Here is a 17,473-nt window from a genome sequence, read left to right as displayed (position 1 = left end):
AGTGAGAATTAACCTGTATAATTAGTGAACCCATTATTTAACTGGACGCAATGTAATATCCGGGTTATCAAAGTTTACCTTCCCCAGGTACGCCCAATTTAAGGACCATCAAGAACCAAAAATGAATTAACAGCTGAGTGAGAATTAACCCTGTATAATTAGTGAACCCATTAACCCGACGCATGGGGCCAATGTAATATCCGCGGGCTACCAAAGTTTACCTTCCCCAGGTACGCCCAATTTAAGGACCATCAAGAACCAAAAATGAATTAACAGCTGAGTGACAATTAACCCTTTATAATTAGTGAACTCATTAACTCGACGCAGGACCAGTGTAGGCTAATAATATCCGGGTTATCACAGTTTACCCGAAATACAGGAAGAATTAAGAGCTGAGTAAGTTGCACGCTGACTATATACCTCCAGGCCGGGATTCGAACCAAAGCCCGCAGATTCGTAGTCGGGGACGCTAACAACTGCACCGTGGAGCCATATGAAGGTAGGTCTATAATAAAACTTGTAGCCATGCACGCCCCTCTCATCAGACCCAAGCAGGCTGCAGGTATACGCGGTAGCAGGTAAGTCGAGCTAGTACGGAGCCAATTATAGACAGGTGAGCGGGGGCAGGTAATATAAACGTGGGTGTCAGGAGATCCAGTTTGTGTACTATCACTTTTAACCCAGTCCATTCACTCTTACTCTTCTTCAGCTTCCACTACGTATATATATCTACCTGAGCGTGCGTGCGTTGTGGTCCATCATATTCTTATTAACGTATTAATTAAGCTCCCATTGCGACTATTTTCTAAAGCCACATGGAAGATTTTAACCTGGCTTTCGTGGGTGATTTTCCAGAAGTTGTGTAAAACTGTCACTAGGATCACAAACCAGTCCATGAAAATCCCAGCAATTTCCACGAGAGGCGCCGATACGTTAGAGGACACGGACTTGAGTGTTTTATATATCGTGTGAAGCAACTGTGCATTTATTAGAGGTAAGAGGTTTTGTTTTGAGACTGTTTGTGTTAGTCTATCACAAGGGTCACGAAACAGTCCATGAAAATCCCAGGAACTTCCACGAGAGGCGCCGATACGTTAGAGAACACGGACTGAAGTGTTTTATATATCGTGTGAAGCAACTGTGCATTTATTAGAGGTAAGAGGTATTGTTTTGAGACTGTTTGTGTTAGTCTGTCACAAGGGTCACAAACCAGTCCACGAAAATCCCAGCAATTTCCACGAGAGGCGCCGATACGTTAGAGGACACGGACTTAGTGTTTTATATATCGTGTGAAGCAACTGTGCATTTATTAGAGGTAAGAGGTTTTGTTTTGAGACGGTTTGTGTTAGTCTGTCACAAGGGTCACAAACCAGTCCACGAAAATCCCAGGAACTTCCACGAGAGGCGCCGATACGTTAGAGAACACGGACTTAAGTGTTTTATATATCGTGTGAAGCAACTGTGCATTTATTAGAGGTAAGAGGTTTTGTTTTGAGACTGTTTGTGTTAGTCTGTCACAAGGGTCACGAAACAGTCCATGAAAATCCCAGCAATTTCCACGATCGAGAGGCTTATCAAAGAGGCGGAGTGAGGTGCAAATGGCGATTAAAGAACACGGACTTAAGTGTTTTATATATCGTGTGAAGCAACTGTGCATTTATTAGAGGTAAGAGGTTTCGTTTTGAGACAGTTTGTGTTAGTGCATATTGCTTAAACTCACTATTCCTGTCACATGTATTTCGTTAACATTATGTGAAGTTGGATAACCTTTAAATTTTGCCATCAGTGGATTATAATATACGTAGAGTAGCCAGTCGTTTTGATGTTGCTATATAAAGTAGGCTACTGTATTTGAGTTTCCTAGTTCTAGATATATTTACATGTGATGGAGTTGACCACTGAATCCACGACCTATGCACCTAATTTTACCTTATTTACATCATTTCTAGTACATTGATTGATGATTGATTGATTGATAGTTTACTGTTGCAAGTAAACAACAAAGGAGAAGGGATAGAGGAGCGTGCCATCCCAACCCCCAGGCAGTACAGAGTCTGATTATACATGTTTGACAATGCAATATATACCAAAAGAACACGTACTTTTGTCTTATCAAGCGCATTATATAATTACTTACCTGAATGCAAAAAAGTAAGTACAAGAAAAAAGGAGAAAGAATTTGACCATGCATAGATGATCAGCGCCATAAACAGACTAGTGAACGTCTTTTTAATCTTGAATCACTACGTTATTAATTCCTCTGCCCTTAGTTATATCAGTCCATCATGCACAAACACAGCAACACCATATAGCGACACTTTAAATGGATCATCCGCGAGGCGTTCAATGGTGGGGGGTGGGGGGGGAGTGCCGGGGGGCGTGTCACTGGGAACTTCTTGAGTTGAACACGTACGTTCCTGGGTTGAACACGTACGTTCCTGATCAGTTGAGGACGTACGTTCCTGAGTTGAGGACGTACATTTCTGAGTTGAGCATGACGTTCCTGAGTTGAGCACGTACGTTCCTGAGTTGAGGACGTACGTTCCTGAGTTGAGCACGTACGTTCCTGAGTTGAGCACGTACGTTCCTGAGATGAGCACGTACGTTCCTGAGTTGAGCACGTACGTTCCTGAGTTGAGTACGTATACGTTCCTGTCTGGGGCCATTTAAAGCTGACATTTGATAGACAAGCAGAAGCAGGTGATGGAGGGGAGCAACAACCCGAGATTTCAGTATAGATTAGAGTCGGGGAGATAATCAGATATGGCCACACCCCTTTGCAATTTCTTTTTTTCTTATTCATTTCTTCAGTAAGTTCGTTTTTCAGTTTCCTTCACTTTAATTCTTTCTTCCTCTTCCGTTTCTTTCATTATCCAATTTTCATCTTCACTTTAATTCTTTGCTATAGTTTATTTCATCTTCATCAGTTTCTTTCATATATCTTAATTCAGTTTCCATTTTCGATTTCATTTATCTTAATCAGTTTTTTGCTTCAATTTAATTCATCTTTCTTCACTTCTATAGCCTCCTTCGATCTTTTATTAATTGTTTAACCTTTCGATCTCCAGTTTCCTTCTTAATTCGCTATATAAGATTCCTTCAGTGATTCCCTCCTTTAATATCCTTTTTTTGCGGCTTCCTTCTTATCTAATTCATGAGTGTCTGTCGTCCGCTGTTTCTCTCTGGCCAAAACTCGTATAGAACCTGTATCACTTCTTCGGCTGATCCTTTTCTCTCCTCTCTTCCTCTCCTTGCGTCCTTATCTGCGTAGGTCCACCTTTTCTCTCTGATGCTTCCTTCTGCCTCCCTTATGCACATATTCACACTCATATTTATGCATTTCCTCTCGTATCTTTTCCTTTCTTCCCTTCCTTCCTTCCCTTCCTCTGTTCTCTTCCTCTTCTTCCTCCTGTGACCTCGCTTTGTTGGTCCATATCCTCCCTTTGATCCTTCCGTCTGTCTCCCTCATACGCCTCTTTACACTCATCTACAGCTTTATTTACGCATTTTCTCTCCTATTTTCCTTTCTCTCCCTTTACTTGAGTTTTTACTTGTCTAATGCAGGGGGTGGCTGGCCGCTATAAGGGACGCGAGGAGGCTGCCAGCGTGGGTTTGGATCTGCTAAAATAGAGCTTGAAAATATGCCTTTGAGAGGGGAAAAGTATATTATAGCAAGTTATAGGTAATAGTTATAGTGTTTTATAGCAAGTTGTAGTTATATTTATGCTTATTAGTGAGTTATAGCAAGTAATGGATGCCTCATTTTGTATATAATTAAAGATTTTTGTGAGTGCCGTGATTGTAAGGCTCATATGCCTACTTAAACACATATATAGGCCTACCACAGCACTAATGAGACACAAATATAGTTAGTTAGTTAGTTAATTAGCATACAGTTAGAAAGAAAAAGAGGGAATAAAGAATAGAAGTGTAGGCCTATAATCTAATAAGTTCCTCTATCACGCACTCACATAACTAATCCCCACTATAGTACACTAGACGATATATTAAGTGGTAGATACGTATATTAACCCACCCTCACAGTATGATAGCAAGCGGTAGAAGAGGAAATAAAGGGTAAGAGCATTGGAACCCATGACGAGGGGAGGATACAGGCGTCTATACCACAAAACAGGAGCCGTCTATCGAGCTGAAGGTGGTGTGCCGCTCGCCCTCCCTCCTCGGTATTTAATGTAAGCCACGGGGGAATGGAGACACATATATAAGGACTAAGCCTCGCCATTAAACACCTGAGTGAATAAAACCAATTAGCCAGGCAGGTAAACTTGACAGACTAGGAGTAATAGATATAGACAATTACCTTTATTCCTCGTCCTCTCCCTCGTCTATTTAAAATGTCTCTAAAAAAAGCATTAAACACCTGAGTAAATAAGACCAATTAGCCAGGCAGGTATACAGGACAGACCAAGTGTAATAGATATAGACATTTACCTCTATGCATCGTCCTGTCTCCCTCGTCTATCAAAGATGTCTGGAAAAAAAAAAAAAAGAATAGAGACATTTAAAGGCGCTAATCCACGCTATTAATCACCTGAGCGAATATAACCAATTAGTCAGGCAGGTAAACTTGACAGACTAGGTGAAATAGATATAGACATTAGCATTTCAATTTTTCGTCTTCCTTAACTATTAAATGTAAAGTCACTAGGAATAGAGACATTTAATGGCACTAATCCACACCATTAAACACCTGAGCGAATATAACCAATTAGTCAGGCAGGTAAACTTGACAGACTAGGTGAAATAGATATAGACATTAGCATTTCAATTTTTCGTCTTCCTTAACCATTAAATGTAAAGTCACTAGGAATAGAGACACATATAGGCCCTAATCCACACCATTAAACACCTGAGTAAATAAAACCAATTAGTCAGGCAGGTAAACTTGACAGACTAGGTGAAATAGACATAGACATTAGGGTTTCAATTTTTCGTCTTCCTTAACAATTAAATGTAGTCACTAGGAATAGAGACACATTTATAGGCACTAATCCACACCATTAAACACCTGAGTAAATAAAACCAATTAGTCAGGCAGGTAAACTTGACAGACTAGGTGTAATAGATATAGACAATTGCCTTTATTCCTTGTCTTCTTTCCCTCTTCTAATATGTCACATGGAATACAGACACATTAATAAGCACTAATCCACTCTATTAAACACCTGAGCAAATAAAACAGGTAATTCAACAGGTAAAACAGGTATAATAGATATATACTGGTACCTTCACTTCTTCCTGTGTCTCAATCCCTCTCTCTCTCTCTCTCTCTCTCTCTCTCTCTCTCTCTCTTGTCTATTTAATATATCACTAAGAAGAATACAGACACTATTATCAGCTCTAATCCACACTATTAAACACAAGCAAATAAAACAGGTCATTCGTACAGGTAAACCAGGTGTGATAGATGTAGAGATTTAACCTATAAACTATACTGACTTGCTTGATGGAGGAGGTTAGTGAATTATATTATTTGTTGTTTAATATTAAAGGGAAGTGTATTGTGGTTGAGATACTGAAAAACTTGTCATCACAGGGTTAGATAAGCTGTAAGGGTCATAGAAGCATTGGCAAGTTTTATTTAAGTAATGCTCCTTAATTTTTTTCTCCATTTTCCTCCTCCTTCATCAACATCCTTCTCCTCCTCCTCCTCCTCCTCCTCCTCTTCCCTCATGCTCACTTCCTCTGTTTCCTCCTTCATCAATCTGTTTAGGTGCTTCCTCTCTGCTTCTCTCTCCATCTTCTTCCTTCTTTTCTTCCTTCATCAGCATCCTCCTTCTCCTCCTCCTCCATGAACTAAATCTAACTACTTCCCCTCATCTCTTCTCTCCAGCTTCCCTCACCTCCTCCTCCTCTGTTCTCTCCCTCCCTTCCTCCACCTTTTTTTCTTCTCATAAATAACATTGGTGATAGGAGAGATAAGAGAAAGACCTTGGTAATGGACTATCTCTCCAATGTCAGGTGACCCAGTGTTGGTATTTAGCTGACCTTGATGATACGATTATTCTTGACCTCTCTTTTCCTTTCACCATTAGAAGATAGATAGTTGAGATAGATAGTCAGATAGATAAGAATAATAATAATGGTTAAGAATGGTTTTATCAATGTGTTTGTATCTCCAAAATTACAAGCCAGATAATAGAAAAGGGAAAAAAGGCTATTGATATCTTTCTTCTTCCCCTTCAAAAGCAAAAACTGAAGAAAACAGACAAAAAATAAAGAAGGGAGGAAAATTTAATCACAATCATCAGTCTTTTCTATATTTTTCTCTTAAACTTTCTCTTCCTGGCTCCATTAGATGCTTGCTAGTCATGAGAATAGTCATAATGGTTAAGACTGGCTATATTAATTCATCAGTTTTTATCTCCTTATCCTAGAAAGTCATATATGTCTTCTACTAACACTTGGAGAATTATAGGAAAGTGCAAAAATGAAAAATAGTTAATGTGTGTTTTCATGGTTCACCTCCTTGATAGATTATTATTGTACAAGTTATCTTAAAGGATGTGTTGATGAGATAGTGATTTATTTTTTTGTTTTATATGATTACTATGAGGCAGTAATGCAGGGGAGAAAATAAAGCTTTCTTAAATATATCTCCTTATCTTATCTGGTATGTCTAATCTTTCATTAGTGTGGTGATTATATAGTGTGATTCAGTCTGTGATTTATTTGTTTTTATTGATACAAAGTCAAGGCCACTAAGGGTCTCATAATACAGATAATAAATGAATGAATACTTTAATGGATATGACATGTAATTAAATATGTCCAGAGGAGTGTTGTGTTAAATCCTCTTGTTTCTTTATGCAAAATCTTTATCATTAGACATAAGTAATTAATTTTGCATACCTTAGTGTTCTATCTTCTTCATATTTTCATCCTCCTCTTTTATTGTTCTATTTATTATTATTATTGTTGTGGTAAAATAGTTCATTGATTTCCTTACCTAACTATTTTTTCTCCTTGTTTTTGTTCTTGTTCTTGTTTTTCTTGTTCTTGCCCTTGCTCCTCTTCTACTTCTTCTGCTTCTTCCTCATCTTCTTCTTCTCCTCACTTACTTCAATATAATAAAACACAATATTGATAATGAAAAATATATATAGAAGTAACATCTTATGAGAATTCCAATGACATATATTTTCCTTGCCCCTCCAGTAAACTGCTCTCCGGTTGACCATGAGTGCCGACAGTGAAGTGGTGCGTTCGTCCCTGGAGGAGCTGCTTCACCACCATGCCCCGGCAGCAGACCCAAGGTGAGGGGAAGATACGCCATGCCCATCTCACATATTCTTCCTTTTCTTGTTTATTGTCCCTATTTTCCTATATGGGGTTGGATGGGATATGTCATATGTTCTGTTTTCCTCCTGTAGCAGCATAGATGAGATTGTGGTGAGCTATGTGAGCGGCGTGCTGGAGGAGGTGGCTCTGGACCAGGAGGAGGTGGACGCGGCCGGCATGAAGGATGTGATGGCAGCTTACGTACCAGAGTTTGAGACACTTTCCGAGGAAGCGGTGACGGCCTGGGTGGTGGGAATGGTCCACTCCATCAATGAGCAGAGGGACAAAGGTGTGACTCTAGCATTTGTGGATATTAACCCGGTACCAGTGATGGGCCAGATTTGTGGCTTTACCGTGTACCAGCGACGGGCCAAATTTTTGCCATGATATAAACCCCCCAAAATGGATGATGAATAAACTGATCACAAATGTGTTGATATATACTATGAAATGGTTTATGTGAGTGATGATTTTTCTCATTTTTCTCGCTTAGAGGGGCCTTTAAGAAACATGATCCCCGCAGCTACCTGGTTAATGAGGTAGTTAGTGAAGTAGTGAATGAAGTAGGGACAAAGGTTAATACTCTATCATTTGTGGATATTAATGTGTGGTAGTAATGCAGTTAGTTGTGGTTATCAACGAAGTATTTAGAGTAATAAACAGCAGAGGGACAAAGGTTCAACTCTAGTATTTGTTGTGGACATTTATGAGATTGAAGTTATGTTGAGTTATGTTGAGTACCCTTATTTTTACTGAAGAAAATTATGATTACTTACCGTATTTATAGTCAGAAGTCATCATTTATATTTATCATAGTATTTTGATATGTGTGATAGATAGCTATTGATTTTTTTCTCTAATTTCTAAACTCATTATAGGTAAGGCAGCTAAAGATCTCACCTTGGACAACCTCATCTCCACGTTCCCGGTGCAGACTCGTAAACACCTTAACTCACAGTCCCTCAGTGAGACCAGCGAGAGGTCACAGAAGCTCTCAGAGACCTCCAGTGGCTCAGAGGAACACAACAGTACCAGTGGAGAGGAGGTGAGTGGCTCATCATAAAAGCTTTTTGCCTCATCTGCTTCAATCTTGTATATATCCCGTCCGCTGCGATTGGCACGGATTTGGTTTTCACTGGTAGCCTGGTAACATAGTATAGTCCCAGGTCTTTCAGAGGCTGGATAGTGAAGTGTTTCCCACGTGGTATTGGTATGCTGGATATCCCCTCCCAAGGTGCATGGCTTTAAATTCTTCTTCATTGAATCGTAGCTGCCACTTTTTGTGCCATTCCTGTAACTTGGTGATGTCTTCTTGTAGGAAATCCACAGCCAAGGGGTTAAGAGGGATTCTGTAGGTGTCTGGTTTTCTGTCACATGTTATTCTAAACCTTACCAGGACATCATGATAAATCTGTCATATGATGCCCCGATATGTCTAATTGTTTTGTGTTTAATTTTTTCATCAGCAAGACGAGTATTCGGAAGGTCTGGCCACCCTTCTGGAGATGTTCCCCGGGACGTGCAATCTCGAGGTGCAGCACTGCCTGGCCAGCTGTGGGGGGAACCTGGAGCAAGCCACCTCCCTCATTCTGCAGCGCCAGGAGCAGGGCATAGCCATCAAACCCTCGCCAGCCTCAAAGGTACCCACATGAAACTGCTGCAAAGTCGTGAATGAAATGTCTCAAACTGTACACCACCAATTATCATCATCTGTTGAACGTCAGGTTTTCCTATAATCTCTAATGAGGCTTAAAGAAGGACTGAAATATTAGTGGTAAAAGTGTCACTGTCCTTCACTTTGTCCTGGTTAAAACAATGAAATATCCTGAATAGTCCTGTTGCATAGCTCATTGTCTTGCATTCCATTTGTTTTGGAATATGAAGTGACCAGAATCTTCTTGTTGCATACCTCCTGTCCCTCACTTTGTTTGAATATGGAATGACCAGAATATCCTTGTCGCATAGCTCTCTGTTCCTGTCCAATCGAGAATATGATTAACCCGGTAGCAGCAACGGGCCAAATTTGTGGCTTTACCATGTAGCAGCGACGGGCCAAATTTGTGCCATGATATAAACCCCCCAAAATAGATGATACATAAACTGATCACAAATGCTTTGATATATGTTATGAAATGGTTTGTGTGAGTGATGATTTTTTCTCGTTTTTCTCGCTTAGAGGGACCATTAAGAAACATGATCCCCGCTGCTACCGGGTTAAGAATATAAGAATATGTCCACTTTAGAATATATATGAAATGGCCTGAAAAATTTTGACACGTAACTCATTGACCCTTCTGTGTGTGTGTTGTAGTTGGTGACAGGGGCCAAGGGGAACAAGAGCCAGATAGATGACAAGGAAGTGAGGAGCTCCATCCTGAACCGCTATGGCTTTGTGGACCACGATGAGGATGTCCGAGAGCACAGACCAGTTGCCCCTAAATGGGTGAGTCTTATACGTGTCTTTGGAGGAGTCTGTTATTGTGCTTCCTTGATACATATCCTTTGTTTTTTGTTTTGTTATTTTCCTTGGTGTGTGTCCTTTTCCTGCTTAAAAAATGATAAGGAGGAGAAGGAAGTGTGGTGGTTCTGTCTTTGTGTCTTTTGAGGAGTCTTATTGTGCTTCCTTGATACTTATCCTTTGTTTTTTTTTTGTTATTTTCCTTGGTGTGTGTTCTTTTCCTGCGTAAAAAATGATAAGGAAGGAAAGGATGTCTGGTGGTTCTGTCCTTGTGTTCTTTGAGGAGTCTTATCGTGCTCTGATAATATATATTCTTTTTTATTTTTTCTTGGTGTATCTCCTGTATCCTGTATTTCATGACCATGTTTCCCATCTGTTTAAATTTTTGCGTGTGCTTCAGGAGGGTAAGAAGATGGTGCGCTACCGAGACAACAAGGTGGTGAGCATCAAGGGGGAGCGCTACACGGAGATCAAGAAGGAGGAGGCCACGGAGATGAAGAAGACCTATGTGCACCTCAAACCCGGCAAGCAGTACCGGTTCCACTGATCCACAGGGAACAAACCTTACTTGGTCACTGCCGCCCAGCCCTTCAGAGTGGGAGGCGTGGCAGGCTGCGCGGGCCGGGGCGGTAAGGTTTGTCTCTGTCAAGGCTTTTGGAATTGTCACAAATGCGGGGTGTGTGGGGCGCGAGGGGGCCTCCTGCGGGGTCCGGGCAGGTCCACGGCCGCCTGGCTCCGCGTGGTGTGTTTTGCGGTGAGGATTCTCTTCACTTTTCGGTGTTGTTTGTTAGTGTCGACTAGTGACTGTATCGATGTCTGTAACTTTCTTGTTTTGTTAATGCTTACTAGATACCAAAGAATTAGGAGACCATTTATTATAACATTATATTGTAAGAACAACAGAGTGAGAAAAAAAATAGATCTCAAAATACCACCAGTAATATTAAGTTTATCGGTAGGATCGCAACCATCGGATTTAGTAAATTTTTATACTGGTTCAGCAAAATCTTTAACTGGTAAACTTCGCGTTAAGCTTAACGTCTTGTGGTGTGTCGCCGTGACGTATAAACGATTAATAAGTGAAATATTTTCCACTTTGGGAATATTCATTACGAAGCATAAAAGTGCATACAGTTTATTACATAAAGGTTTTGTATTGTAATACTGGACGTATGTAAGCAAGAAGACAGCTGGTTAGTCTCCGTGGAACACTAGGTGACTTGTACTACTTGTCAATCTCGAGGGGAAGTGAAAATGATTAATGATAAAATTATGTATCATATGCAATATCTACTTGCCTGTTATAAGAAATTTTCTTCTCTTTAGAATTAATGGTTTTAACTGGGAATTTTATTTTCCCATTGCCATCAGCATCCATAAGCATTTTGCAGCTACCAATACTGGTGTTACCATTCAGCAGAATCTCAAATTTATTTACCAGAATTATTATTTATTGTTTCCATAGTTAAGGCCCGCAGCTACTCTTGCTTTATATCTATTGTTAAGTTAGATTGCCTATTTTTGCATAAAGCTGATTTTGTGGTACATTATTTCTAATTCTATTTATTTTTATTTTATTTAATTTTAAGATTAAGCAGCATCTTTTGTCAACGATACCAAATAGTTACATGACATGTTGCAATATATGTATATACTCTGTTTTATAAAATTTTGTGACTCAGGCTTGAGCTAAGTTAGAGTAACATTGATCTGTGGTTGTGTTGTAATACTCTACGAGGTGAGGCCGTCAGCTGGCCCCACGGACCTTGTTAACTTATGGATACTAGTGTTGGTAAACCTGTGCACAAACTTCTTAATGCATTACTATTAATGAACAAATATATACCAGTATGCATATGTAATTTGTTACTACATTGCTTTTCAAGATACAGCTGCTGACCAAGAACAAAATTTCACATTCCACTGGCTGTTGGACAAAAGAGTATTAGTGTGGAGTTTGGCTTCATGTTAGTTAGTCTAGACTTCTGCAGTATTACAAAGAGACTAATGGACCCATTTAAGTGTGGCTGGCCATGATCTTCCTCCCAGCGCCGCCGCCACCGTCACTCTGGATGTTGTAACTCGGCGGCTTTGTCTGACATCTATGGTGAGGCAAACAAATGTTGTAGACAAATTTGTCTGATATTACTTTACTGTAGTTTAGGGCTAAAGCAATTTTTGAATGTTTAAAGCTGATAGTTTAGGTGTTCAGCTATGTGATCTTAGTAGATAGTTATGTTTTTTGTTTCCTTCCTACACATTTTTTTTTTATTTGTGCAGCTAACCATTTTCATTCATCTGACAAAAGCATTTTTTCCATATCATTTTTTCTTGTAGAAGTTTTCATTGAATGCTTGACAGTCTTAGAGGAGCCTACATTTGCAATGAAAGGCAGCTGTTTACAGTCAGTGGGTTAAATCTTCAGCATAATTATCACGTTTCTTAGTATAAGTAAGAAAATATGCTAAGCAAGTGCTGAGCACTGGAGTGTGTTATGGTTCCCTTTCCTCACTGCTTGGTGTGAGGGAGGGACTTGCTGATGCATGCTGTGAAGGCCCCGGTCCATGTGCTTCGGTGATCTTGTTAAAATATTGAAGGGGTCTCCTGAGACACTGTTGAGCATTTACATCTAACTTGTAAAAATAGATTAAAGTATTAAGTACATCTAGTCTAACAAAAAAACTGAGCAATGGAATATTGGAATGGTCTTGATATAGTGGCAGGGGCATGCAGCATGACTTTGGAGTTAGTAAGAATTCGTTGCTACCTAACAAGAACCAGAATCATTTTATTTGTGGCAGTGAAATGTAGCTTTAGTACATTGCAGTCAGAACAGTGCTGTAATTTATCCTTATCCATGACAAAATTGCAGCTGGAGTCATAGTGGCTGGATGTGAGCCACAGGACGTGCCATAGGATGCCAAATTTTCACCATTTGCCAAAATGTAAATGTTGAGGAAGTGTTTACAACTTTTAACTACTTGAACTTTCTAAGGATTAAGTTCTTTAAAATGAGCATGGTTTAATTGTGAGGCATACATTTATTAAAACTAGAAATTTCTTGAATGTTTGTTTGATTACTTAAGAGTACTGAAACACTATAAGGGTAAAAAGATAAAGGGAGGAAACAGAGGTTGATATTAAGCTTTATGTTTTCCACTAAAACAATTGTATGCATTTTAGATACATATTGACAAACTGGAAACTGTACAATGCTTAGTGTTGATCATATTTACATCATTTCTGCTACATTTCTATTTTTGTAATATCACATTGTCTGTGCCTCAGTGGTGGTGGCCTGAGCACTTGAAACACAACCCACCCAGTCTCCCTTTTGGGCTAGTCAATAAATAAGTACTGGGGAAGGCGATCCATGGTAACCTGGATGACACACCTGCCCTGTGTCTCGAGGTAATGAGTTTTCACCCACCTTTGGCTGCCCTGCCTTGATTCAACTAGAATAAATATATATAGAAAATCATCAACAGTTTCGATAGTTGCACAGAAGTCTCCACATACTCAGTACTTATTGGACACTTTTGCCCAGAGCATGGAGCAGGGAAGCCAGTTATTTCTAAGCTTGAGGCCAGGGTCAAATATATCAAAATGTTTCCTCTGAAGAGTTTTGAGGTAGGAAGAAACGGCCACAGCGGGGAGGAGGGCCGTCCTGGCTTCCTTCGGCACGTCACCCATCAAGCTGCGTGCCTGAGGAATGGAATATACATACAATACAGGATTTAGAGAGCTCGTGGTGATCTAGTGCTACTTCCCATACTTATTAATTGATATATCCAATGTTGAAGTTTTCCACTCTGCTTTCAAATCAAATGGCTGCTTAACCCCTTGACTGCGGATTTCCTACAAGAAGACATCACCTAGCTACAGGAATGGAATAAAAAGTGGCTGCTACAATTCAATGAAGAAAAATGTAAAGTCCTGCACCTTGGGAGGGAAAATCCAGCATATCAATACCACATGGGAAACAGTCCACTATCCACCAGAGGCAGAGAAAGACCTGAGAGTATATGTTGCTAGGCCACCAGTGAATGCCAAATCCGTGCCAATCGCAGCGGATGGGTTAAAACAATGAGGGCCAGGAATACACCAGAACCGCATGAAGTTTTCTGTAAATTCTTACTGTTTAACAAAGCTACAAAGAAGGAAAATTAAACTATATTGTCCATAATATTGTGTGTTAGACAGTTCTGGTTATTAATACTTTGATTTGTACTTACATGCTCAATGTGTTCATAAGCTTGACTGGCAACATCGTATGCAACATCCTTGAGATTCTGTTCTCGACTCCCACGAATAACATCCTCCTGAGACACCCCATGCTTCATCTGAAAGCAGAGGTACCTCAAGAAGCTGCATCAGAGTGAAGAGCCAAGATTTATATGAGGAGAAACTGTGTACAAACATGCCCAAAAGTGTCTTAGTTCATAGTAATACTTCATGATCCTGACACTGCAAGACTTTCTAAACAATTCTTTGGACACGTAATCCATTTTTCTACTTTACTGAGGCCTTATCTGCCTCTCCGTAAGTCTTTGTGCCTCACCAAGATGTCCTGCGGGAGGAAGACTCTCCTCCGTGTGGCATTGTGTGGCACACCCCTGAGAGTCTTGACAAGCCCTTCAGCCTTACCTACGTGGCTGGCGGCGTGGTCTGCATGAATGTTCTCAAAGCCTGGAACGTGAAGGGATCAGTGAACAACAATTTAACTGCTAAGGAAACATTGTGAGGCGACGAACTCCACCTAAATAGCCAGAGGTAAGGCTTTCATTCCCTCACATATATAAAAAATTAAATAACTGATATATTCCATGATTGGCTATGGTATGACTTTTTTTTTTTTTTTTTTTACAGCAAGGGAGACAGCTCAAGGGCAAAACAAAAACAAACAAAAAAAAGTCCGCTCCAACAAAACGAGAGAGAGTAAGAGGCCAATAGAGAGATCAATTTCAGGAGAAGAGGTGTCTTAGGAGATAGGAGAACAGTGATGCAGTGGAGCTAAAAAATAAAAAAATAAAAATAAAAAAATGGAAAAGGAAGTAGAGGACAAAGAACAGCAACAAGACAGAGACTAGACCCATTTTTTATATTATTTTACAGTACAGGAGACAGCTCAAAAATATCCTGGGGTGACACATACCAAGGCCCTGGAGTATGAGGTAGTAGAGTGTCGAGTTGGACTTTTCACTGTACTCCTCTAACTTCTCGGTGGAGGGGAACTGCCGTCTCTCAAGGTGGTCCTCGCGTGCATCGATCAAATTCCGCAGCCAACGTTTGGAGAGCCTGTGCTTCTTGATGGCCTGAGGAAGGAACACTGACTGATACATCTAATACGCTTTTTTTTTACAGTGAAGTAGCTCAAGGGAAATATAAGAAAAGAAAAAGGAGAATAAGACCACTGTAGAAAGTTGATAGTAAGATAAAAACAATGACTGATACATCTAATACACTTTTTTTTTACAGTAAAGGAAGTAGCTCAAGGGAAGTATAAGAAAAGAAAAAGGAGAATAAGACCACTGTAGATAGTTGATAGTAGGATAAGCCAACAGAGGGTCAGATAATGAACTAAACATGCACTGGTACTTAGGAGAGAACAGATTTGAACCAACTCTGGACCAGTTCTCTAAATTAATACAAAACCTAGCTCTTGGTGGCCAGGATATAGAGGATTTATTCATTCATTTATTTATCTATTTATTTATTACAGTGAAGGAGGCAGCTCAAGGGGAAAATAAATAATAATAAAAAGCCTGTGAACTTGACCAACCTACCCTGTGCAGCTCCATGGCCACGGGTTGTCTGGGAACATTGTCACTGTAGATCTTGTCAAGTGTCTCCCGCCAAAACTGTAACCTCATCCTGGCTATCAACACCTCCGATGTCATGTCTTGAATCTGGGAGGGAAACGTAAAAACCTCTATGAATGAACAGGTCGGACTTTCATTCACATAGTCAATACATTAAAAATCAAATAACCTTGCAATACTGCTTTAATTCTCTGTAGTATGATAGGAAAATATAATATACAGTTGCAGACATAAGTGAAGACACAGATTTTCAGTAACTTCCATTCACAAGACACTGTAGAGTTTTCCGTTTTAAAATTCGAAACTTAGAAAAAGAGAGAAAAGACCAGCAGTTTGTGACCTGGAATTCAGTTACGTCTTGTCACTCTCTCAGTAAATGGTCAAGGCGATGGTGTGAGGGAGATGGAACAGAAGACAGTCTGGCCCATGATGATGATGATGATTTTTTTTTTTCAGCAAAGGAAGCAGCTCAAGGGCAACAAAATGAAGGTATAGAAAAAAAAGCCCGCTAATCGCTGCTCCTAGAAAAGATAAAAGGGAAGAGTGGCCAAAAGAGAGGTCAATTTGGTCCTTTTTTTTTCTTTTCACAGCAGAGGAAACAGCTCAAGGGCAACAAGAAGAAGGTGTAGAAAAAAAAAGCCCGCTAATCCCTGCTCCTACAAGAGATATGTGGAGTGGCCAAAAGAGAGGTCAGTTTTGGGTGTAGAGGTGTCTGGATGAGGATGTGGAGAGTGAAAGAAGAGAGCGTGGGTTTAGTTTAGACCACCACCCACCTGCGCCACCTCCACGTTGAAGGCGCGTATGGCCATCGCAGCGGACCGGCCAGTCTGAGGAAGTAGCAACAGTGCCAGGAAATTTTCATAATCGTGACGTCTGCAACAAACATCTGCATGACACTGTTTTGAAAGAACATTATAACATCACATTGATAAGCTCATAAGCAACAAACATCTGCATGACACTGTTTTGAAGCGAGAAGAACATAAATACGTCACATTGATAAGCTCATAAACAACAAACATCTGGTATCAATACTTCAATTTTCATTTTCCTGACTTTATTTCTACTTATTTATTTATTTATTTATTTATTTTGCATATATATATATACTACTGGGTGAGGTAAAACTATTATTATTATTTTTTCTTATCATAGCACCAGCCCTGCCTTGCCCTACCTGCCTAGCTTACTTGTGGTACAGAGGTGTAAGTAAGTAAATAAGTAGATAAGTAAGTAAATAAGTAGATAAGTAAAGAAACAAGTAGATAAGCAAGTAAATAAGATGAGTAGGTAAATAAGAAGATAAGTAAGTATATAAGCAGATAAGTAAATAAGTAAGCAATAAGTAGATAATTAAGTAGATAAGTAAGCATTAAGTAGATAATTAAGTAAATAAGTAGATAAGTAAGCAAATAAGCGGATAAGTAAATAAGTAGATAAGTGAGCAAATAAGCGGATAAGTAGATAAGTAAACAATATGTAGATAAGTAAATAAGTAGATAAGTTAAGTGTCTAGCTGGTACTCACTTGACGATGTCCATGCAGTGGTTGGTGGTGGTGGTGGTGGCGGCGGGTGGCGTGGCCGCGGCCCTGCTGGCGTGCCTTCTCCTGCCTCCCTCCCGCGGCCACGCCCCCGCCATCGCCAGGGCAGGGCCAGGGTGCCGCAGAGGAGCCGCCCACCGGAGTGCCATGTTTACTTGTTTACCCTTGGCGTGGCCCGAGACCAAGTCCAGGGCCAAGGGGGCAGGCGAGCCAACCCTTCCATCCAGTCGTCAAAGTTTCTGTAAATTTTCGGCAATGGCTACATCCCTGTACGTGTCCTTTGCGCCGGAAACATGATGTGAAATACCTACTAAATGATTACTGTTTGCTTGTTTGTCCGGACGGGGTG

The 17,473-nt window shown here is 40.2% G+C and overlaps 2 protein-coding genes across 2 annotated transcripts; one reads left to right on the top strand and one right to left on the bottom strand.

Annotated features, from left to right (window-relative positions):
- The first annotated feature begins 4,080 nt into the window (after positions 1 to 4,080).
- On the top strand, positions 4,081 to 12,826 carry LOC127003464 (CUE domain-containing protein 2-like). Its single transcript, XM_050870187.1, has 7 exons — positions 4,081 to 4,193; positions 7,180 to 7,277; positions 7,395 to 7,591; positions 8,181 to 8,347; positions 8,769 to 8,942; positions 9,614 to 9,745; positions 10,161 to 12,826. The coding sequence occupies exons 2-7, from the start codon at positions 7,201 to 7,203 to the stop codon at positions 10,305 to 10,307; spliced, it is 894 nt and encodes a 297-aa protein (XP_050726144.1). The 5' UTR covers positions 4,081 to 4,193; positions 7,180 to 7,200; the 3' UTR covers positions 10,308 to 12,826.
- Positions 12,827 to 12,888: 62 nt separating this feature from the next.
- Positions 12,889 to 17,442, bottom strand: LOC127003463 (NADH dehydrogenase (ubiquinone) complex I, assembly factor 6-like). Its single transcript, XM_050870186.1, has 7 exons — positions 17,110 to 17,442; positions 16,356 to 16,455; positions 15,547 to 15,669; positions 14,916 to 15,075; positions 14,322 to 14,449; positions 13,996 to 14,103; positions 12,889 to 13,465 (listed from the first exon to the last, which is right to left on the bottom strand). The coding sequence occupies exons 1-7, from the start codon at positions 17,271 to 17,273 to the stop codon at positions 13,280 to 13,282; spliced, it is 969 nt and encodes a 322-aa protein (XP_050726143.1). The 5' UTR covers positions 17,274 to 17,442; the 3' UTR covers positions 12,889 to 13,279.
- Positions 17,443 to 17,473: the final 31 nt, after the last annotated feature.

This window comes from Eriocheir sinensis, chromosome 25 (genome assembly GCF_024679095.1).
Source record: "Eriocheir sinensis breed Jianghai 21 chromosome 25, ASM2467909v1, whole genome shotgun sequence".
NCBI lineage: Eukaryota > Metazoa > Arthropoda > Malacostraca > Decapoda > Varunidae > Eriocheir > Eriocheir sinensis.
The sequence above is the reverse complement of the archived record's forward strand: the minus strand, read 5'-3'. Positions and strand labels throughout refer to the sequence as shown.

Excerpts from the sequence above, each read along its gene's own strand:
- LOC127003464 (XM_050870187.1), top strand. The coding sequence starts at position 7,201 with ATGAGTGCCGACAGTGAAGTGGTGCGTTCGTCCCTGGAGGAGCTGCTT. Across the intron at positions 7,592-8,180 it reads CAATGAGCAGAGGGACAAAG|GTAAGGCAGCTAAAGATCTC; the intron begins GTGTGACTCTAG and ends AACTCATTATAG. Across the intron at positions 9,746-10,160 it reads GACCAGTTGCCCCTAAATGG|GAGGGTAAGAAGATGGTGCG; the intron begins GTGAGTCTTATA and ends CGTGTGCTTCAG.
- LOC127003463 (XM_050870186.1), bottom strand. The coding sequence starts at position 17,273 with ATGGCACTCCGGTGGGCGGCTCCTCTGCGGCACCCTGGCCCTGCCCTG. Across the intron at positions 16,456-17,109 it reads CACTGCATGGACATCGTCAA|ACGTCACGATTATGAAAATT; the intron begins GTGAGTACCAGC and ends TGTTTGTTGCAG. Across the intron at positions 13,466-13,995 it reads CTTATGAACACATTGAGCAT|GCACGCAGCTTGATGGGTGA; the intron begins GTAAGTACAAAT and ends TCCATTCCTCAG.